This window comes from Diachasmimorpha longicaudata, chromosome 16 (assembly GCF_034640455.1).
Source record: "Diachasmimorpha longicaudata isolate KC_UGA_2023 chromosome 16, iyDiaLong2, whole genome shotgun sequence".
Taxonomy (NCBI): domain Eukaryota; kingdom Metazoa; phylum Arthropoda; class Insecta; order Hymenoptera; family Braconidae; genus Diachasmimorpha; species Diachasmimorpha longicaudata.
The window spans coordinates 2,719,664-2,743,801 of record NC_087240.1 but is presented as its reverse complement, the minus strand read 5'-3'; the positions used below and the strand labels follow the sequence as shown (position 1 = coordinate 2,743,801).

General features: G+C 35.6%; 1 protein-coding gene and 1 long non-coding RNA gene across 9 annotated transcripts in view; one reads left to right on the top strand and one right to left on the bottom strand.

Annotated features, from left to right (window-relative positions):
- Positions 1-23,613, top strand: part of LOC135169968 (uncharacterized) — a 34,822-nt gene extending 11,209 nt beyond the window's left edge. Inside the window, exons 3-4 of the long non-coding RNA XR_010300289.1 lie at positions 6,741-6,965; positions 23,520-23,613. This is a non-coding gene — a long non-coding RNA (uncharacterized LOC135169968). The remainder of the gene's footprint in view (positions 1-6,740; positions 6,966-23,519) is intronic.
- Positions 1-24,138, bottom strand: part of Imp (IGF-II mRNA-binding protein) — a 98,079-nt gene that overhangs the window by 29,415 nt on the left and 44,526 nt on the right. For 2 of the 8 annotated variants that reach the window (XM_064135411.1, XM_064135412.1), the window contains exon 1: positions 16,578-18,156. The exons of the other annotated variants lie outside the window; for them this stretch is intronic. In XM_064135411.1, the coding sequence (XP_063991481.1) occupies positions 16,578-16,666 (89 nt within the window). In that variant the 5' untranslated portion in view covers positions 16,667-18,156. Of the gene's footprint in view, positions 1-16,577; positions 18,157-24,138 lie in introns of those variants that run through there. 8 annotated transcript variants of the gene reach the window in all.

Here is a 24,138-nt window from a genome sequence, read left to right as displayed (position 1 = left end):
AATCCAGTAACTGCAATTTTTGTTTATACCTCCCACCACAATTTTTTCAGACAATTTCTCACCGTGAAAAAATCATTTGTCCAATAATTTAAAAAAATGAAAAATTTGACTTCTCCGAATATATTCAACGAACACCAGCAGGTGGGAAGCGAGTGACCTTGACTGGCATCAAACTTTATTTTTCTATTTTATAATTCCCCTTCTGTTTAGTTAACCATTCACGGTCGATTTAATTGTCTGACTGGCCGTCAAATTTCAAAGCCCACGATACGCACAATTTTTATTTAATTCTCATCCACTCTAGACTCACCGCTGGATAATTCAATCAAATCACCTCAGGCTTCACCACCCCCTCACCCCCCCCCTCCCCCTGGCCACTCGTCAAATGAGTTTCTGCAATCATTGCTTACCTGCAACAGAGAAAAAAAAAGGGATTAAATTTTTTTTGGAAATACGAAACCTCGTGAGTGATTTGAGTGATGGATAAAAATTGGTGGATTAATGTTTTCGTTATTTCGACGTTTTTACTGGTGCGTTAGTCGACTCTCGGTCTCTCGCGTTTTATATGGGCCCACCCTCTTCGGACGATCGATCCGGCGAGACTGCGAAAGTTTCAAGTAAAGTGATTACAGTCTCGTGGTTTCACGGACAAACGAACAGGCTTTAGCTGATTTTTAAAACGAATTAGTTTATCATTTCAATGAATTCGTTTTTGTGAAGAAATTCAGAGAGAGGAAGAGGGAGAGGTGGAAGATGGTGGGAATATAGCGGGAAAATGTTGGGAAATTTGTCGTCTGGGATCTTTGACGAATGGTAAAGTGGGTGCACTTGAATTGGGGCAGAAAAATTAAGGGGTGTGGACCAGAATTTTTTTTGGAGCTGTAGATATTTTTTGTAGATTAGTGAAAAAAAATCCTGTAGTGCACAGGTTAATTTTCGGTGCCTGAATTTTTTATGCACATTAAAAATTCTGGTGCTAGTGTATGACCAGTATTTGTCTGATCTCAAGTTTCAGGTTCAGGTTTGGAGCCCACTTCTGGTGCCAGCACCCGAATTTTTATTGGAACTGGATGAATTTTGTTAGAATTAACGCGAAAAATTTTTGGAAATGCTCATTGAAAATTTTGGTGCCAGTGTATGGCCAGTATTTGTCTGATCTCAAGTTCGAGGTTCAGGTTTAGAGCTCACTTCTGGTGCCAGCACCAGAATTTTCATTGGCACTGGATGATTTTTGTTAGAATTAACGCGACAAAATTTTGAAATGCTCATTAAAAATTCTTGTGCTGGTATTCATCATATATTATATAATATACAATTAACAAGTTTATAACAACCAGTCATTCACATGTAACTCTCAATTATTTTGTAATTAAAAAATTTCTCAACTTCTGATGAAATGAAATTTCCTCTAATGGATTTAAAATTTCAAGATCCGCGTGATACTGAAAATTCTTAAATTATCAAAAAATTTCGCATCTTATGGAACAATTATCAGTAATGATAATAAAAAATCAAAACCCCATTCACCATCAATCACTAATCTGAAAACTCAGATCCAAACAATTTAGTCCTCACGTTCACTCAACCACCACTAAATTATCCCTTTTATTCCATATCAATAATCAACGACTAACCTTGAATAAACCTAAACCTAAAATAAATACCAAATAATCTCAAATAAACCATAAATATATCTAAAAAATAATCAATCAAATGAATCATCACCAAATCGATCATTATCCCCTCTAATAAATCACCCAGCTATTAATTAGTCCAAAATTCCCTGTAAATAAAAAAAAACCACTGCTCAAGTATAATAGCAACAAAAATATACGACTCTTTCGGCATTTCTTTATACCCCAAATGGTCCCCGAAACCACTGGCCGTTTCCCATAGAATTCTTTTTGGCTTGAGGGACTACCGTCCTCCCGTAAACACCCCAAGGACTCAAAATCATTGGGTCGCGAGTTTGCGGGGCCTGATCGTGGCCCTACTCAAACGAAAACGAGACTCTTAATTTCGCATCGCCATAAATAATTTGACCGTTTCACTCCTTCCTCCTCTTCCTTCTCCTTCACCCCCCTCCTAAGCCCCACCCCCCTCCCTCCAACCCTCTCTATGCCCTTGTTCGCGGTGTCTGTTCACCATCCTTCGAATACTTTTCCTGGAACTCGGGTCCACATTTTCAGTCTCACTCTCTCTCTTGTTTTCTCTAGTATTGCTCTCCTTCTGGGAGACATGAGTGCGTCATAAAGTCGAGGCCACACCCGGATTATTATTATTTTTTTTTTCCGGCTCTTTCATTCGATGTCGGTATTATTATTGAGTTCAAACTAATTATAAACGCGTGGGAAGATTTATTTGGAGTACAGGAGTTTCCGGCGGGGGTGGATAGGGGTATTTTGGGGAAAAATTGGGGTTTAGGGATTTTTTGAAATTTTTAGGGTGAGGGAGAGAGTTGAATTTGGAAATTGCGAGTGCGGGAGATTTTAGAGAGATTTTGGAGGTCTTTTGGAAAATTGGGGAAGTGATTTGATAGATTGATAAATTGATTGATTAATTGGTTGGACGGGGGGAAGTTTAAGAGAAATTTTGGAAATGTAAATTTTGAAATGGGTTTTGGTGGTACATGTGTGGAGATAATTTTAAATTTTTGGTTCTTCAACGCGTTTCAGCGAGTGTTTAATTATAAATTTGAAATCTGTTGAAAATATTTTTTTTGATTTTACTATTTTTCTTGTTGATGTCAAAGTTTTTATTTTTCAACAGTTCGGGTCCACTTAAATTATTAATTTTCGAGTTTCTCTAGGAGAATTTCTCTATGATTATTTGGATTGTCCAAATAAAAATAATATCTATTTCAAAACAAATTAAATCCATTTTTGAACATTAAAAAAATTAAATTTTTAGGGGACGATTTCCTCTGCAGTTCTCCACCCCCTTAACATTTTATTCTTCCTGTTAATTTTTTTTTGTTTCGTGACATTCGATGACACTTATGAATCAGTAATAATTTCATAAATAAAACTAAAAATAATATATTTTTCAAAATAAATTAAATGAATTTTTAAATAATAAAAAAAAATCAATTTTTAGGATACGATTCCCCCTACATTTCTCCATCCCCTTAACATTTTATTCTTCCTGTTAATTTTTTTTGTTCCGTGACATTTGATGACACTTATGGGTCAGTAATTGGTGGTTAAGTGAGGGTACAGAAGGGATAGGCAAGATGAGAATAGAGTGCAGCACTTTGAGACCTCTCTTGGTTACTCAGCTCCTCGTGCCACCTTCCTTTCTGTACATGTTCTCCTCCTCAAAAGCTCATTCCCCACGGTCTCCACCTCTACCCTTCCGTCGCCCTCACACAGCTAGAAAGTAATCAATACTCGGAGGAAAGGTGTGCGTGAGTGGAGGAGTGCAGAGTCATTGCGTCTTCAGGGGTGAGACATTTGGAATAATTCGGATTATTTCAAATAATTTATTGATGTAATCACTTTATTGATTGGTTCGAGTTTTCTCGATAAAGAATGCATTATTGCTTCAATTTTTTCATAAAAATAATAAATGTAAATAAAGTTAAATGACACATGACAATTTTACAAATTTAGTTGAAACAAAAATGAAAAATAGAAAAGAAAAGAATTAAAAAAATTATCTGCCATTGTATTTTATTTTGGGAGGTTCAGGTTATTATGATGATATTTATATTTATTATTATTTATGATCCTTCATTGTTCTTTAATTGAAAAAAAATTGAGATAAGAATTTTGCGGAATTAATTACATTGTTCATTTAATAAAATTTTTTTAATTTACGAAGATTTATTTTACTGTTTTATTGTTGGGGATTAAAAATTATATTTAATTATGTTTAATAAATGTTTAAAATCCTCGTGACAGTTCAATTTCCCACTGTAACTTAATAATACTCTAGAGATAATTATTTCATTCTCCTTTTTCATTTCAAAAATATTTTTAAAATGAGACCAGATTTAAAACGATATCATTCGAGCTGAAGATAAAAAAAAATTAATCTATTTATTTTATTATGCTCTTCTTCACCTAAAAAATAATGTTTATCAAATCCTAGAATTTTATAATTCACCACAACTTAAGGATAACTTTGTTCAAAAATGGATAACAATTAATAAAAACTTCTTCGCTATAATTTCGTTCATTATCGATTCTAATTCATTTAACTAAAAAGACTGCAATCAATTCGCCACATTTTTATCTTTCTAAAATTTAAATAATTCAAAAACAAATCCTTAAGGACATCTCTTCAATTTCCGGTCCATTTTACCTCATTTTTAAATAAAATTTCAACGGAAAAATAACATTAGAAGGACGACAACTGGCAACAAATTTCGTTTCAAATAAAATAATAACAAATAATACTCAAGAAAAATGAAAAAATCTCTCATGACAGTTCAATTTTTGATAGAAAGTTGAGATAATTAAACAGAAGTTAATTTTATTCCTATTAAAATCTCAGTGCTCGACGAACAGGGGAGTCTAATTGCCCTGCAAGAAGTACGAGTGTTTACGAAAAAAAGGAAAAAAGCTAAATAGTACAGAAGTCATAAAAAAAAAGAAATGAGGAGTAAAGAAATGAAAGAAAGAACGACTCCTACATACTTGAGCAATCGAGGGGCGCGTAATTGGCCCAGAGTCACCTTGAATGTGTGCATCGGGGGGTAAAAATTCCCGAAAAAAAGATGATGAAGGGGTGGAGTATCTCCGGCTCTTCAGAGATTCTCAAAATTAATGTGAGGGGCTGCAGTGTTTTTTGTCCCATTGAGCGACTTATTTCACTTGCCTCTTAATTTTATGATTAAAAAAATGTCAAAAGTCATTAAACAATAACAATACCGACTCCGAGGACTTTCGAAAAGTTCAATTGCATCACAGGAATGACACGAGTGGGAGAGGTAAAGAGTTATTATGATTTTTTTTAATGGAAGTGTGTTTATCATGTTATAAGAGCTTTTTAAAATCAATTATTACATTTCCAATAATAATGTAAGATAATAATATTAGATTGTTGATAAATAAAGAAGTTAAATGAGGTAAATATGTGAAAAAAGATTTATCTGGAGGTTAAAAGTAACAGAAGTGGAACTTAAAAAGAAGAAAAAGTTTGTTTCGTGATTTTTTTGTGTTCGTTTGTTGGAGAAAATTAATGTTTTCATTTATTTATTGTTTATAAATTTTTTGAGAACGAATGGACTTTAAATTATTGACATAGAACAGTCCCTTAATGATTGACAATTGATTTCATTGGATTATATAATAAAATAGAGGTTCCAATAGATGACAAAATTCAAATATTGAAAGATCCAAATTTGTCAAAATAAATAATTTTAGACAGTTGAATACATCAAAAATTTTTTATCCAATTTGAGATCAATTGAACAGTATTTTTGATAATTATAGCCCGATAAATGTTAAGTTATTTTGTTGGACTACCCCCTTCCGCGAGAAATAAATATTGTGAACTTCACGAAGAAAAATTTTATTTAAAAAAAAAACGGAAAAATTGCAAAAAAAATCACAAAAAAACTGTCAAAATTCTCTGGATTTTCATCAAAATTAGTTCCCTCCCCCATCTGTCCGATTCCCCTCCCCCTCGACTAGATGGAAAAATAAAGAAATAAGGGGGATGTGTCGGGAATAAGAGGGGTGAAAAGGTATAAAAAATTTCATTAAAAAAACGGAAAAATTGCAAAAAAATCCGTCAAAATTCTCCGAATTTTTCTCAAAATTATTTTCGTCCCCCATCGGACGTCTTTATGCATAAGAACATATGAAGCTGTAAGGAAACCCCGTCGACTGTACCGTCTCCCGTGAAAACTGCCACGCGCAGCTGAAATTCTCCTCATGAACCTTTGACAAGAGTTTTTCCAGGAATGTCTCCAATGTCGCAGAGACACATCCAAGAAGACCAACGACTGAACAGTACGTGGATTATTCATATGGCTCACTCTCAATTCTCACAAACGCACTGAGTTATGACGAACGCCGAGAAACCAAAGTGAGACGAGGAAGAAAAAAAAATTTGCTTCTTGTAAATTTACCGGTCAGAAAGGGGGCGCAGGGGGGTAGGACGGGGTATGCAGGGGAGATCAGCCATTTTGGCGATTCATGATGCCCTAATTCTTTCTTTTCGACTCATTTTTTCATTCTGAAGGGGCTGAAATGATCCGCAAAATGATAAAAAAGGAGCTTTCAATCAATACAGAGGATCGAATGGATTGATCGTACAATCTGGGGCATAATGGGCCACTAGAAAAAATGAGAAAGTATTTTTTCTTGTTTCCTGATGTATGTTTATATACGTAGAATGTTTTTTAATGTATAAACTATTTTTAAACATTCACGAGATTTAACCGCAGAATTTATTTTAATAGCAAAGTACTGAACTATAATAAATTAAAACCGAAATTTTTGATAATCTTGCGTTTATCTCATAAACGCGTGATTTTAGGAGAAAATCTCAAGAACACTTTTTTGTAGCTGATGAAATTTCCCACAAAAAAGTCCTTCACCATTTTCTCACAAAATCTCTAGTTTCGGAGATAAATGCTCAATTATGGAAAAATTTTCTTTAAATTTACTACAGTTTATAACTTCAGTGCTGACGTCATTACTTTCTGTTTTTTTAATTTCATTTTTAATAATTTCCATGTTTTCCATTTTTGGAACTATATTATTTTATTCAATTTTTTCATTTTTTAGTTTCTTATTTTCGAGCCCTTCAACAAGTGCGGAGCGACTTATTTTACGTAAAACAGTTTTTCAAAATTTTGAATGTACCTTTGGCCTGATCCATTGTGCCCCGGGTACCCATATCAGTGGAAAGAGAACTTTGGAGTGCAAATGTTTGAACAAAATGTGAAGGATTACGTGAGAAGAAGGGCGCACGTGTTGATTGTGGAAGGGGAGAATGAAGAGAACTGAAAAGTGAGTAAAAGCTGAGACATGAAAATTCCTTTTGTATGTGCGTCAATCTTTTTAATCTTGACATAGCACTGACGGATGTCCAACAAATGTGAAGTTCGATAAACTCTTGTAACGCAGGAAATTATTTCACAACACGTGGGAAAATATTCAGTAAAAATGACGGAAATTACTTCAATTTTAATTTATAATTTGTCCATGGAAAATTATAGATTAATTATAATATTAATTAATTATAGGTAGGAATTATGCACCAAACAATTTGTTGTAAAAACTCCCGCGCTTTCCATTTTCAAATTTTTTCGGTTTAAACGCGATTTTTTTCCGGAATTTTATGAACGTTTTTAAAAAATTTCCGTAAAATCTTCTAGAAATTTTACTTTAAAAAAAAAGTATTAAATTTTTTCGCAAAAAGGGTTGCGGATTGTTTCAAGGACTTGGGCGATAATTTTTATAAACAATTAATCTTTATTTACCGAACGTTAAAAATAATTTCCATAAAAATTCCGTAAAATTTTCCCTGAAAACTTTTCGTTCCGGAAAAAGGAAAAGAATTCGTTTTTTTATTGGATATTCGTCTCCGTATAGTTATTATAAATAATCGATGATCAAATAAATTGATGACTAGATGGGGGTGTTCGGAAACGGTGGGGTTGGGGGATGCGTTTGAGGAATAACAAAATGGGGGAATTGGGGATTTGACTAGGGGTGATGGGGAGGGTTGTGTATGCAAATCAAATCCGGTGTGGTTTTGAAAAATGGCGGTTGGATTGGAGGACGCCATTTTTACGCCCGTAATCGATCCGGTAAAGCTCTGAGATATTGCGAAAGAATTTCTTGTCGGCTGTGGGAGATTTGGGAGATCAATGGGGAGGGGGTGGAATATTTCTTCCGAGAATTTGTGCAGAAGTGGAGAGATGGGGATGAACACCCGGAGAGTTTACTGAGGAGCTCCCGTTCTCTTGACTATTACGTAAGGGACTAACGTACTAAGACCCGAAAAATGTCGATTTTCGGTGGTGAAAAATCAATAAAATATTGAGACCCTTGAGGTCCTCGAAAGGCGGGGAAAAACCCTATCCAAAAACAATAAGACGATCTCGTCTCGTCAAATAGTTCTCGAGATATCGCAAAAAATAATTCTAATATCGAAATCGATTTTGACGAATCTGTTGAAGAGTATCTCGATGGGAAGAATCGTCAGAATCGTTTTGAGACGGAAATATCCGACTTTTCCTCAAATACTGTCCGCAAAAAACCTCCCCAGGAGTCCAACGAAATCTTCCCCAACTCACTCCCACTTCACTCGCAGTAATTCCCGCACTCGTGCGCGAAATAAAAGAGATGAGACTGAGATATCGAATTACTTAAAACTTGCAATAACTCACGGTTGAACGATCCGACAGTTCTATCAAAATTTTAGTCCCATAAAAAAAGTTTCTAAAGTTTTTATCGTAAAAGTTTTATAAAAACTTAAGAAATCTTCGAGTGGGTATTAAATCCACGTCAAATTATTTTTGAAAAGTTCTAGAACTGAAGAAATTTTACGAGCGGATTGGAATTTTTGATCCTGTGAGTGTGAAATCCACATGGAAAGGAATTCCCTGTAAAAATTCTAGTACTTTAGAAATCTTAGTTGGAGTGAATATTAAATCTCCATAAAAAAAATTATTTTTGAAAAGTTTTAGAACTTGAGAAATTTTAGAAAAATTGTAGTCATGAGGGCATCGAAATTTTTGACCCTGTGAGTGTGAAATCCACATGGAAAGGAATTCCCTATAGAAATTCTAGTACTTTGGAAGTCCTAGTTAGAGTGAATATTAAATTCCCATCAAAAAAAATTATTTTTAAAAAGTTCTAAAACGTAAAAATTTTTAGAAAATTCCAGGCACGAGGGCATCAGAATTTTTTACTCTATCGATTTGAATTCCACACAAAGAGAAATTGTGCAAAAAAAAATCACAACTGACAAGAATTCCCCTCCAACTCATTAGTTTTATTCCCTCAAATGAAATAAAATAAATAATCAACAAATAATCGACTGAAAAAGAGGGAAAGCACCGACGTCTCGCCATTCTTGACCCGAAATTTCGTTAATGAACCGCAAAGACTCGCAGTAATTTCCGCACTCGTGCGTGAAACAAAGAAGAGACCGATATCGACTACTCAAAAATGGCAACAACTCTCGGTTGAACTTCCCGACAGTCGGCCGATTTCCGGGATTATACCTGACTGCGAACCGTTAGGTCCACTATCCCTTTTTCCAGAAAGGCCATCTCGACAGTTCGATCGTTGATTATCGAAGGATGATACTGCCCCGCGTATTAGTTATCCCTGGGTTTCACCAGCGCGCAGTCAACAGGTATAGAATAAGAAGGTAGAAGGAATCCATCGCCTTCCGGGGACGAAACAAACAAGATGAGGAATATATAACCTCAGGTAGTCAATTCTCATGGCCATTTTTAGCCACATAAAGACAGACTGTTTTTGTGTGTCGGGTACAGGGCCATGTGGGTGAGGTTTTGTCGGGCTGATAGATGCTAAAGCCGATGGAGGTGGAGGAACCCAAGAGGGCACTTCTTGGAAATCGCTCAACAAAACTCTATGCCTGTTCATAACAGAGAGAGAGAGAGAGAAAAAAGGAGAATGAGGACTGAAGAGATTGGGATGGGTTTTACTGGGCTCCCAGGGTTTCTACATCTCCAGAGAGACAATCAGTCGTGTTTGCATGTTACCTGGGTACATTTTTCCTCGGAAAGTACGGATTCATCTCCGCAGGGATCGGAGTTTAAGTCCCAGGTGAACAGAGAAACTTGAAAATTTTTTGTTAATTTTTGGTAGTTTCTCTGGCGTCTTTAGAAAATTTTCGAATTTTTTTGTTGGATATTGAAAAGAGGCTGACGATCCTTCTGATCGAGATATTCAACCGAAACGATTTCGATATTGAATTTTATTTTATCGATATCTCCAGAATTATTTGAGTTCATGAGGTCGTCGTATTGTTTTTGGATACGATTTTTCCCTGAGATTTTTAATATTTTGTGGACTTTTTGGTCCGGAAAATTGACATTTTTGGGATTTTACTGGGCCCTTAGGGCTACTACAACTCCCGAGAGACAATCAGTCCTGTTTGCATGTTACCTGGGTACCACATTGTTCCTCAGAAAATACAGATTCATCTTCGCAGGGATTAGAGAGTTTAAGGCCCAAATGAACCGAGAGACTTAACAATTTTCCCTCCCATTTCATTGTTTCCTTACGTCTTAACGTCTTAGCGAAGATGTCGGATATTTCGTATCCAAAAAGAGGCTGACAATCCTTCCTCTCGAGATAGTCCTCGAGATATTCACCAAAAACGATTTCGATACGAAAATTCCTTTTTGCGATATCTCGAGAACTATTCGAGTGGATGAGGTCATCGTATTGTTTTCGGGTGGAATTTCTCCCCTTCTTTCGCCCTTTCAATAGAAAAAATTGTTCTGTTGACGTCTCGGGCCGAAAATAATCATTTTTCGAGACGATAAATTAGGTTTTCCCCTGCAATCACTTGCCGAGGTGATTTATTCCCCCGAAAAAAAAATGAAGAACTCCGTTTTACCGGCCCTGCGGGGGCGGAACGCACGATTCATCCAAAAGATAGAGCCACACACAACTCTACGCACCGTAAAACCAAATCACGCACGATCCCGCGTTTCGTAACCGCGTGCTCGATACCACGTTACATGATTTTCATCCTCAAATTAATTCGTTCTGCATTTATAAATAAACGGAATATTCCCTTCAGTAATTTAATCCCCTCAAATGGCCCCATCTGGACTAAATCGTCACTCGACGACGAGAAAATCCCGAATAATCATCCGAAGATAATTATTTTTCTCGACTTATTATTTTTCCTCGCCTTTTCCACTAGAAAAAAACATAATTGGGCTAATTACAGTTATTTAAGACAATCAAATGCGTGATGTTATCAATTAAAAAAGGGTTTGAAGTTGATTGCTCTACATTTTTAATAAATTCAAAGATTATTTAAAAGTAGATAAAATTTTTTAAAAACGAAATCGCCTTTTGCTTCGTAATTTTTTCGTTAGTTTAATTATCGGTTGTTTTTTGGAAAAAATTGAGAAACCAGGACTTAGCACAATGTCTTATGGGAAAATCCACATTTCCGGTGTCGTCAGAGATTGAAATCTGATAATTAGGTGACGAAAAATTGAGGAATTTTTTTGAAACTTTGTAGAAAATAATTCAGCGTTTGAGAAATAAGTTTGATTTGTTTGTAAGAAGGAAATGTTTTAGAAAATATCAATACTGCTTTGAATTTTTAGCAAGAGAATATTTGATTGCAGAATTATATTTTTATCTCGATGTTAATTATCCCTAATTATTTCTTAATCTTCACGTGAATAAAAATATTCAGTAAAAATGACAGAATTCGGAGTTTCATCGATTATGGAATCGGCTAAATTTTATATGATAGTATCGTGATTATTCTAAACAGTTCAGATAAACATTATGGAACTTTCAGAAAAATTCGGTGACAATTTTGTAAAATTTCCGGATGGAGAACATAAATTGACGTAATTTTTATTGAATAATTATTTCCTTTTTTTAGAATTCAAATAATATAAATAATTATACAAATTTTAACGGTAAATTTTACCCTACAATATCACAATTGTTCTAAACAATTCAGATAAAAATTACGGAACATTCAGATAAAATTCTCTACACGTAATTTTTATTGAATAATTATCTCCTTTTTTTAGAATTCAAATAATATGAACAATTATACTAATTTTAACGGTAAATTTTATCCTACAGTATCAGAATTATTCTAAACAATTCAGATAAAAATTACGAAACGTTTAGATAAAATTCTCTAGACGTAATTTTTATTAAATATTTATCTCCTTTTTTTAGAATCCAAATAATATGAACAATTCTACAAATTTTAACGGTAAATTTTACCCTACAGTAATTTCACAATTGTTCTAAACAATTCAGATAAAAATTACGGAACGTTCAGATAAAATTCTCCAGACGTAATTTTTATTGAATATTCATTTTCCTTTTTAACTTTATCAATTTAGAAAAAAATCTGGAAACACCTCCGGGTGAAATGAAAAACTTCTAATTTTTAAACAAAGTCAAGATGATACGCGAAGTGACCTCGAATGTTGGGGTCCACAGGCGGCGAAACACCATTAATGCCAGTGAAGCCGATGGTCTGAAGGCGCTTCTGAGAATTTCATCCACATTCGAAATTCGTAACGTGCGTTCCACGGGCTCTAGCCACATACCACCGCACTTTGCAAACACACAGATACAGTCAAACAAAAAAAAGTGTTCATTATATATGAGAAGACTTAACTGGCCGATGAATAAAAAAAATAAGAGCGAGCGAGACGGAGGCTGTTCATTCTATTGGAATCACCGCTAATTTCCAGAGATAACGTCATTGCGTCATCGGCCAAAGATATTTCGAATTTTGCAGATGAAATTGGCGGGGGAAAGTCGAAGATCGGGAAGGAATTGTTAATTATTTATTAATTATTTTCGGGAGAAATATCTTGGCGGTTTTAGCAGTAATTTTTACGCCGGGAGAATCGATTTCTCGAGGTTTGATCGCTCGCGATTAGACGAAAGCTATCGAATGGAGGGGAAAAATTTGGGGAGTGACGTCATTTCAACGGTCTTTCGGGGGTCTATGTTTTCTGAAAAGTTCTTGCCCGGAAAACGGACGCACGCGCCTGTACCAATACTAGCGACGAAATTACCTGCCATTGACGGACGAGTGGAAAGTTCTAGGTGACGGCCTAGGCACAGCGCAATCGCAAATTGGTTGGTGGGTTCAACTGTTCGGTTAACACGTGAAGATACGATGTTTCGTAGTTTAGAAATTTCGGGGAATTTTGGTCACAGGATTTCCGAATTTTCGGAGGGGTGGGGAGTTGAAATTCACGGGAAGAGATTTTGTGGAAAAATTCTTGAACTTTGAGATTTTAGAAAATTCTATGGGGAAAAAATTTGATTTGGAAAATTGTAGGACTTTGGAAGTTTTAGGAAATTCCGGTCGCGAAGGAATTGGAATTTTTGATTTTGGGGGTTTGATATCCAGAGGGGAATTAGTTTTCTATAAAAATTTTAATTCGTTTAATTAATTTGTTTTGAAAAGTTCTAGTGTTTTAGAAATTTTAGGACATTGTAGTCGCGAGGGCATCAGAATTTTGGTCGCTGTGACGATATCCACATGGAGACGAATTTTTTGTGAAAATTCTGATACTTTAGAAATTTTAGGGAATTCCAGTCCTGAGGGCATCGGAATTTTTGAACTTGTGGGTTTAAAATTCCCAGAGAGATGATTTTTTTATAAAAAATTCAGTACTTTAGAAATATTAGTTAGAGTGGGTATTAAATCCATGGAAAAAATTATTGTTAAAAAATTCTAGTACTTTAGAAATTCTACAAAATTCCAGTCACGAGGGCATTAGATTTTTTTACTCTATGGGTTTGAATTCCACGAGAGAAATTTTGAAAAAACATAATTCCCGTTGTTAGAAAACATTTGGAATTAAAATTGATAAGGATTCCCCTCCAATTCCTTCGTTTTATTTTATTGCAGGGGATAAAATAAATAATTAACAAATAATCGAACGAAAAAGAGAGAAAGCAACGATTTCTCGACATTTTCGAACCGAAATTTTGTTAATGAAAGGAAAACGCTCGCGGAACCATTTGAGAAGTTCAATCATTCGCGAAATTCATAATTTCCTACCAAATTAATGTTCCATCCCCCCATCCCGCTCACTTTCTACCTTTTTAACAACAAAAATTATGAACTCAACCAAATAAACTATTTCTCCACTGAAAGTTACAAATTTCTCCCACTCAAACGGATGAAAAAAAAAATTGTCGTCTTCGACTAAACATCTTCTCGACACATCGCAGCTCATATTAACAAACAAAAGAAAAGAAAAACATCTGACGACTCCGAATAATTTAAAACAATAAAAAATCCCGTACTTTACTTAAAAATTCTGACATTTCACTTCTGAATTTTCCAAAAAAATCCCCAAAATCCATTAACTTACTTTCTCCATCTAAATATAACATTACCCCCCTCCCCAGCCATTCCCCCACCTCCCCAAAACCCCCAAAATCCCTAATTACCCAGATAATTCTCCAATCTCCTAATTACAATCGAATTTTTCTCGCATGACAAGCGGAAAACCCAAATAAAAAAAACTCATTTCACACTGGAATTTGTCCATTCAAACCGCATAAAATCCAAAATGAACCCATTCAATTTCACGACTGTCTGGAGGGTACACTATAATTCAATATTCCATTGAAACTCTTCTGAAATTACCGACAGAGAAATTTATGAATTCTCTAACAATATTTGTCGCTAGGAAAACTTCAGGTCCCTTTCTGGTGTCTAATAAAAGCCCAAATGGGGCCCTCCCCTCGGCTTTCACTCACAAAAAGGTCCCCTAAACGTATATGGTCTATATTTTCCGTCATTATTTTTCGGCTGTATCATACGGGTAAGACTTGGAGGACTATTTTAGGCGACCGTGTGCCAACACGCGCCGAATTCTCTTGGCCACCCAATGTTAACGGCGTTTCACAGTCACCACCGTCACCTTCGAATGAGTCACGTCTACTTACGGTCCCCTCTCCCCTACCCCGGTCCCCCCTCCTGGCCCCCCGGCCCCTCCGCGCGTCGGTCTTAACTTAATCAGACCTTTTGTCATTTATTTTTCATTTAATTGCTTCCATTCACTAACTTCCCACCCGATTCGAAACACTTGATGAGCGATTTTTGTATTTTTTGGTTTTTTAATAATGAAAATTGGGGGGAGGTGGAGAAAAGAAAATTTAGGGAGTTGAGGAGATGAATTGGTGTGAGATTTTTGGAAGAATTAGACTGATTTTTGAGAGAATTAGAGAGTTTATTAATTTTTGGTGGATTGATTGGGTGATGCGGTGGTGTTTTATGGATTTTTGGGTTTGTTGGTTACGGAAAAGTGGGGGTTATTGAGTTTTGAATTGTTGGGTAGTCAGGGTTTGTAATGAGTTCGGGAATTTAGAGACTTATTGGATGATTAATGGTTATTTAATGTGGGAACGATTATTTTTTGAAATTTTTGAATGTGTTACTTTCTTCAGGGAAATCGTCTGAGTTTTTTTAGATAAGGAAAATAAAATTAGTCGGGAATTTTGAGGGGAAATGCTTGAAATTAATTAGAGCGAAGATTGATTGATTATTCACTGATGAATTAGTTAATTGCTTAGGTATTTGAGTAATTAGCAATTTTCAAGTCCATTTGTCGTGGAAAACTCGAAAATATTAAATTTTTGTTTTCTAGATCTTCAGGTTGGGTAATGAGTTTAAATATTTGAAGGTTTATTGAAAGATTAATAATTACTGAATGTGAGGAACCTATGTTTATTATTTTAAAGGTACTATTTTTTAAAATAAAATATTCTACGATTTTTTTTGTAAAATTGATCGAAACATGTTGAGAAAAAAAGTTTTAAAGGAACGCAGTTAATAAAATAATTCATTATAAATTTTAAGGAGTGATTAATTTCGATAATTATTTTCCTCATTCGCTTCTGAATATTCGGCTTCAACTCCATGTGGGAATTATCACTCCAATTGAAACCTTAACGTTGTCGTTGAGAATTCTATTTTCAAGTGCACAAATACAAATTATTGAAATTATTGGAATTCGAGATTAATTTTAATTAACAATACTTAGTGCTCCCAAATAATTACAAATAACATTTTTTCTGAAAAATGAAATGATCTAAGAAAATCATTAACGAGAGTTCTTTCCAAAATTATTCATCAGAAGAAATTTAAATTTAAAAAATATCAAAATTAGCAGAATATCACGTTATAAAATGATAACATAATTTCCTTTATTTTTGTCAATCGCATTAGAACCATTTTTTGAAGCGTTAATACTCCAAAAAAATTAGAGAACATTTTTTCTGAGAATTTGAATTTTCTAAAAAGGAATCAAAACCCAAATTTTTAGGAGTAAAATTGAATAAGAAACAACAAAATCAACAGATCCCAATCGTCTAAAATCCCAAAACAATTTCATTTAATTTGCGAATTCCGAAAAATAAAAATTAAATCCCGCCAACAAATAATTTCCCTAAATTACTCCAAATCCGGGAATTTCTGAATGGGAAAACGCCCAAAAATGGTTCAACACTACCGTAAAACTCCCAAACTCGCTCACAAACTATTCACCATTTGAAACGTAATAAATATCCATTCCTCATCCACATTCTCCTCTCCTTCACCCGAACAATGACGAGTAATCCCCTCTAACTCGAAAAATAACCGCTGATTGTAATTCCCTGACAGCCGTCACCCACTAATTAATCAATCCCTCCCAACTCCCACCGAATCTCATAAACAAATCCCCCCAACGGTTCCATTCCTCCCCAAATAATTTCAAAAATGCCCCCCCCCCCCCCGATTCCCCAAAACCCCAACAACTTTGAAATTCACCCAACAAAAATATCACAATTTCAAAGCCGTCGTAATCAAAATAAAGCCCCATCATTACCAATTAATTATTGATTATTTACCTCGCAGCGTCTCCATTTTTCTCCTCAATATCCAGTCTCTCCATCTCCTTCTGGAGCATTCCCCCCTCGGCGAATTTATCCAACGACATTTTATCACCTCAAAATCACCACAAAAACCGTTCAAAACTGTTTTAAAAAACCGCCGAAAATTCACCACAAACTCGTTAAACAAAAAGAAAATTACTGGCCTTTCCCACTTCCTCCACGATAAATAATATCTCCTGCTATATACTATTTATATATAAATCTCTCTTCCTTAAATCGTAATATTCTTAATAAATATTAAAGGAGCTCAATTATTGATATCGACCAGCAATAATTGCTCGAACGACTGAGGTAGACCACTCCAACCACTGTCACACACTTTAAAATCGTTCCTCAAAAATCACCGACCGTTAACACTTATTTGACGAACAGCCGAAATGTATCTCATCGATCTCATTAAATAAGAATAAAAATTCTGAACAGGTCAATAATAAATACAATAAACCGATTCGGGGGTTGAAAAATAATAATATAACAGGGGGTGGAATGGGTTTGTCACAGGGTACAACAACACCACTGGGGCAATAACTCCTCACGCGTGTTTAGCAACCGGCGACAGTTGTTACCAGAATGCCCAGTATTTCCTCACTTCCTCTTCGTCACCCCCCACTCCAGAACTTTTCAATCTTTCCTCAGAGCCGGTCCCCGGGGCCCTACGGGGGCTCCAACGCGTGAAAAACTCTTCCCTTTTTCCCACTCCACGTTTCCCCTCACTCGCGCACTATCACCCAAATTCACCCAGAATTTTTCATAAAATATTTATAATAATGATTTTTCACAAAATTTTCCAATGGAATTATTTATTCTACTACCAGGTATTTTTTAAACACAGATTGGCAGTGATTATTTACTCCGATTGTTCGTGATTGTGAACAATGAGACTTCACACCACAATTATCCCAGATTCACCACTTTTTTTCATAAACAAATGGGGAAAATTAATGTCACTAGTTCGGGGGATGTGATAACTGGAATTTTGAAAATATGTCCGAGACAGAAATAAATTTTTTTATTACGATAACCGCCCACACGACCCGCACTTAATTCCGTGTGATACTGATGTGGATTATGGTATAACAGGGGGTGAGGGTTGGTGATTGTGAAGGGTAAAAAAAAATATATATCCACCGACTAAAATTTTCTCTTTCTCGATTTTCGGTGTACGCGCGTCACGTACATGCACGCGTGCGTACTGGCGGGGCGTCGGCGGATTTCGAGCGGCGTCGGCGAGTGAAATAAATTGGAATTTTTGTTGTGGAGGTGGAAGAAAATTCCAATTTTTCACGATTATTTTTTTTTACGTTTATCAGTGAGTGGAGGGGGTGTGGAATTCAGTGAATTTTTCTATCGGCAATTTTGTCGAACGCGAAAGAGGGGGGAAGAAGGGGAGAAAAATTTTGGGATTTTTCGAGATTTTTTTTTTTGGTTTTCTCGTTTTTTGGGGAACTAAAAATTCAGCCGAAATGGGGGATTATTTAACCAAAAATAAAAAAAAAAATTGTCGATTGGTGGGCACAGCCGTGTGAAAACAGCAGCCGTGCTGTGGTTTAATATTGCCGGGTATATCCTGTGCGAGAAAGCGCGGGTACACTGATATTATTTTTATAATCGTGGTGCGCAGCATAGTCGCATTAAGAGCGGGCATGGGGGCTAGGCCGCGCCCAGTTGTCCCCCCTCCCCCCACACTCTGGGTCACAGCCACCCGGTCTATCCCCCTCCCCTGCCTTTCTCATACCGCTGGCGGGGGGGCTAGCGGCGGGTGGGGGGGCCAGCGACGGGCGGGGGGGCTCTAGCGGCAGGCGGACGGGAGAGGGGGTGACGCGCGCGAGAGAGAGGGGATGACGCGTGTGAGTGAGAGGGAGTCACGGGGGTTTTCTCCCCACTTGGGTTATTTCCCGCGGGTGTTAACCCCACTCCACTGGCGCCCGGGTAGAAGCCGCCGGAATAGAGCAGAATAGAACGAAATGGTGGGGAGAACGGAGGGCGGGGGGCTCTGCCCCCCCTCTCTCGCGCTGGCCGCGCCGGCATGTGCCAAACAAACAGCGAGGATGGATTTTTTTTTTTTTTTTGTGAACGGTGCGCAAGGCAGAATGGACGCTAGATTGGGATAGAATGGAACACCGCGAATTGGAAAATGCGTGCACGTCAGCGATGTGAATGCGACGTGAGTACGTGCGGGGCGGAGGTGGAGACATCTGGCGGACGCCGGTAGGCAATCATGTGGCGTTGGAAGGTGCTCCCCTTCTTTTTTTTTGGGTGGTAGGTAGGGGAGGGGGGGGGGGAACTTCCCACCCATTCTGAACAACAACGATCAAGGCCATTCTCTCCCTCCAACTCTGCGGTTGTACCCACGTGGACGGATCAGCGGTGTTTTTCGGGGATTCTAGGGGCGGCGGGGAGGGGAAGGAGGAGGGGGACGGTGAGGCGGAGGGGGCGAGGGGCGATGGAATTTGTAATTCCGCTGGTTGAGGATGGTTACGCATTTTTGGTGGGTTAATTCAATTTTTTGGGGGACTTCTCGCGGTGATTTTTGGACGTTTTTTTTGTTTTTGGATTTTTTATGGAGTGTGAGGAAGTCTTGGAGGAGTGAATGAAATATTTGGGGGGGATGTTGAGGGGTGGTTGGAGGTTTTTTGGGAGAGTGAGGGAGGTGGTGATTTTTTTTGAGGAATTGATAGGGGAAAATTGAGGGGGAATCGAGGAATTTCAGAGATTAATGACAATTCATGGGATTTTGGGTGTGAGTATTGGGGATTGAGAGGGAAATGAGTTTCCATTTCAGTCCCATTGAAAACTCGAGGATTACCTTGAACTTTATATAGAAATTGATATTTCATAATTAATTAGGTATTTGTTTCGTGTTGATGAGAGCAAATAATTTTCTCCATTGTTATAAATTTTATATTTTTGATGACTTTTAGAACAATTCGACAATTGTAATATTAATTTCGTCATATTAATTTTGAGGGAATTCAAAAAAATCAGTAGAACGATTTACAATAATAGTGAATATTCCATCAACATAAATAACAATCTACCAAATTAATTACATTTAAATAACAGCTACACCGGATATTTTTCCATTGTCACTTGTTAATCACCTCAACATCGAACAATTAATTGAATTTTTTTAATCAATTGTAGCGTCAGAGCAATAATAATAATTGTTTGAATTTTGAATGTTGCTCTGACTACCGATGCTGTTGATCTTATCCTTTCTATTGATCTATGGATTTACCAACAAAAAATATCGAAATTCTTCTGAATTATAAATTTCTCGAAATTGAAAATTCTTTCATTCAAATTAATTTCATAAATAATTTTATAAAACGAGTACCGTTACTACTCATTAACCAATAAGCAAGGGTTCCTAGTTGAATTCTCACGGTGTACTCTTCCGGCTGGACATAAATTTCCAAAGCAAAACCTGATTCGGCAATGAAATTCAAATAAACCGTAGGACCCATACACCAAACCAGGAGCAATAAGCTAACCGCAATAACGTAGCTACTTTTATGAATCTTTATTTCTCATCATTTCGTCATAGTTCGTTTATTAATTCCCCCGTAAGGGGATATCCCCTCAAACTAAAAATTGATTTTGCAAAAATTAATTTTTTTTTTTCGATCATATTTTTCCCGCCAGTGTTCGACAAATAAAATGAATTTTCAGACAGATCTGATCATCAATTTTCATTGATTACAGTGGTGCTGAATGAGATTCACCGGAAGAAAACTCTGAATTTCACATTTCACTGAAAATTCGGGGAAATTCCAGAATTTTAATCCAATACGTTTCTTGGAAAGGATAATAATAAATTGAAGTTAATGAATTTGTTTTGAGTGAAGGAAATATTATTGTGGTGGTAGTGAATAGAAAGAGATATTTCTTTGATTTTCACTCGCCACTCGACTAGTGAATTTCTGATCCATTTTTCACTTAAAGTGAATAGAATTCACCCAGAAATCATGGAACTTGGGATTTCACTGATAATTCTGTAAAATTCCAGAATTATAAACAAAATAAAAACAAGAATTTCATAGTTCATTGAAATTTACTACAGAATTTAATAATTCTAATAATTACTACGAATTAATGAGTAGTAATTTTTGAGTCGTAATTGAATTTAAAAGATTTTTGTCTTCGAATTCAATTTTTATTCTTCAACTTCTTCAAGTGCATGAGCACCAGAATTTTCCGGTTTTCCATTCATTTTCAGGGAAGACCGAAACTGAAATTTATGGTCATCACTCATTTTTCCAAACACTTCTGAATTTTCAATACCAAAAAAACTGGAGCTCTCAATAGCAATTGAATCTGTTAAAATTTCCCAGAAATGGATTTGGAAATTCAGCCAAAAATTTTCGACAGTTGAAAAGCTCATCCCCAGCAAGAATTTTCGTGAAATTCATGAAAATACCCGGGTTGTGAAGATTTTAAGCTGAACGCGCACAGGTAGACAGGTGGCAGGATTTTACCCGCCAACAATAGGATCCCTCCGATGCAGCCGATAAATCGCCGACGTTGGGGGCGAAGACGGGCTCGTTGTGCCATTATTTTCTACATGTTCGCCTAAAATTTTGTCTCAGGTGAGCAAATTCGTGACTAAGACGAGACTTGACAATTAATTTTAGAGACGAAATGAAAAATAATTCATAAAATATTGTACCCCAAAGTATTTTTTTTCACAAAATATTTTAATTAATGAACGTTCTCCCATTAGTCATTAAGAGTTAGAACCAAAAGAATTTGCTTTTTTACGATATTCGAAATTAATTGTTTCAGTTTTATTATTATAACAATAGTATTATATAATTATACAACTATATAATAAGAAAAAGTCATAGATTATAAATTATAACATTATAATTCTAATATTATAATTTTCCGCAGTATAATAACTCTTTTATTACATAATTAATCCAATTAATTCTTTCGTCCTCCAATTTATTATAAAACTATAATTTTTAGCTGAAATAGTTTATAATTTCATTTGAATTTATCTCATGAGAACGAGATCGAGATAAATTCGAGAAGATTCCAACGATTTTAATTTTTTTATATCGAGACCGAGACGAGACTTGACAAAATATCGTCTTCTTCCTCTCGTCAAAAAATCAATAAATAATCAATAACTCAAAATAAATAAATATCTCTTCTCAAAAAAATTCTCCAAAACAGACATTTTCTTCTGCCAACACTTAAAAAAAATAGAAACCCATATTGTACCCAAAAATAGTTTTTTTTCTCAGAGTAATTTTTTTTTCTCAACATTCATTGTAATAACGACCTAATGTATGTTGTTTTGGAGTCTGAATGGTGACACCTGTGGTCTGTCTTCCGCTTGCGAACGAAATTATGCCTACAAATCACCTAATTACGCAGATTCCCAAACAGTGATGATTGTTAAAACTGTTGTGAAGCCCAAACCAAAGCATAAACAGGGAATACCGAAGGTGATGGGGTTCGTTTTTATGGTGTAAGTCAGTTTGAAGTGGTCGCGAACGCGTTTGGACAAGTGGTTTTTGGGTACTTGGATGGGTGAAACTGGAAAGGGGGAGGGGGGCTGTAAAGTCACCCTTGAAAGCACTTAAAATCAGCCGGGGACCATCGTTATCCTCATTTGCTTAGTTGAATGACATTTATAACGTTATTTGCTGAATAGAATTGTTCCTCCTCGTGTGACAGTAAAAATCGCACGAGTTCACGCGGATGAGAAACAAAAAAAAATTTTTTATGTGGAAAGAAGGGAGAATTGTGTTACGTTGAAAATTAACATCAAATGAAAATTAGAATAATTTAAACATATCTGTGATATTCATCGATTTACGAATTATTTATCAGTTTATTGATTATTATGTTGAATGAAATAATGAAAAATGAAGTGATTGAAACTCATAAAAAAATAGAGACATAAAAAATAGAAAATCTAATTGTAAATAATTAAATGAGAAGGAAAATGAGTATTTAAAACTGAAACAATTTAAATTTATTGTTTAACATAATTATTTCTTCTAATATGACAATAAAAATTATAGTGAGGGGAAAATGTATTTTTTTTATTTAAAGAACAACTCTTTGAAATCCGTTGAATATTAAACGCCAAAAAAAGTTTTAAAAAACAGAGCAGCAGAATAAAAAGAAAAATAATTAAATAAATCAATCAATAATTACCATAATGCAATCCATTAATTATTGAAAATTCAGCAAACCATTCGGTAAAATAAAATATAATTCATACAAAAGTTCATACAAAAAATCGACAGCACAAACAAACATTGACTGAGCAAAAAATGAGAATCTCAACCTGAGAAAGATGAAAATCTGGGTTTTGAATTTTATATCAAAAAATCTCCAATTATTTCTCTTTATTTGATGAATTCAGAACAAAGAGAGAAGCCTAGGTGGTTCATGAAAGAGAGCGGCATTCAGCCAAACGAAATATACTTAATTTATGTGCAGGCAAAATGAGTTATTGGCCTGATGAATACGACCTTGTTCGGCATCGTTTAAGAATTGGCTCCGTGATTACCTCGTCAGATCGAGGGAGAAAGATGGATAGATGAGAAAATCAAGTCGCTAAAGATCGACCAGTTATTCGCGTGTAATCCTCGTTAGGAGGTATTTTTTAATGGAGTTACGCCGAATATTCAGGGGTTATTTATCGTATCTGATGAATTCACTTTTGGTGGACTTAAGGTGGAAAGATTTCTGGGGGAAATAGTGAATTTTTTCGAGACCTCCGGCAACATTTTTACTGACGTCAACTCTCAATCTGATGCACTGATACGCAAAATCGTGTTAACAAAAATTATATGAATTATACTAATATAATTCTAGTAATAACAAATTAATTTTATTAATAATTATGCTAATAATTCTATTAAATATTTTTAGGTTTGGAGGGTATGGAGTGGGGGAAATATGAAAGATTTCGACACTTCGCTGAATCATAAAATTGGTGGGTGCATTGAAATTTTGGTGATTCGCTGCCATCTTGGAGATAATTAATGACTGAGCAATTCGGATGTATTTTTATTGTGCAGTAATATTTAAATTAATTTTTTAATAAATAGAAAATGTCTAAAGAGGTTAAGTTGTTGGTTTGTTGGGAACTATTTAGAAAAACTGAGAATAGAACAACATGGAAAATTCAGAGTTCATCTAAAATAACCGACACAATGTTTGATAACAAATAACATGCGAGATCAGTCGTGCGAGTTTGAATTTCCCGCTCCCACAGTGCCCTCTGCGGCGCGCGCACGCTAACCTCCAACGTCGCCGTCAGGTCCGTCTCGCCGAACGCCAAATCGGAACTATCGCATATATTTTCAATTGTTACAAGTAATCCGTGTGATAAGAGATTATAAAATTATAAAACATATATTCGATGCAATTTGTGGAATATTTTGATTTTTATTCTATTTTCGATTATTTTTGAGTGATTTTAGAAAAAACTAGTGCCATAAAACTCTGTGTTGATGTCCATCTTTGATATTTTCTCCCGAAAGATCTG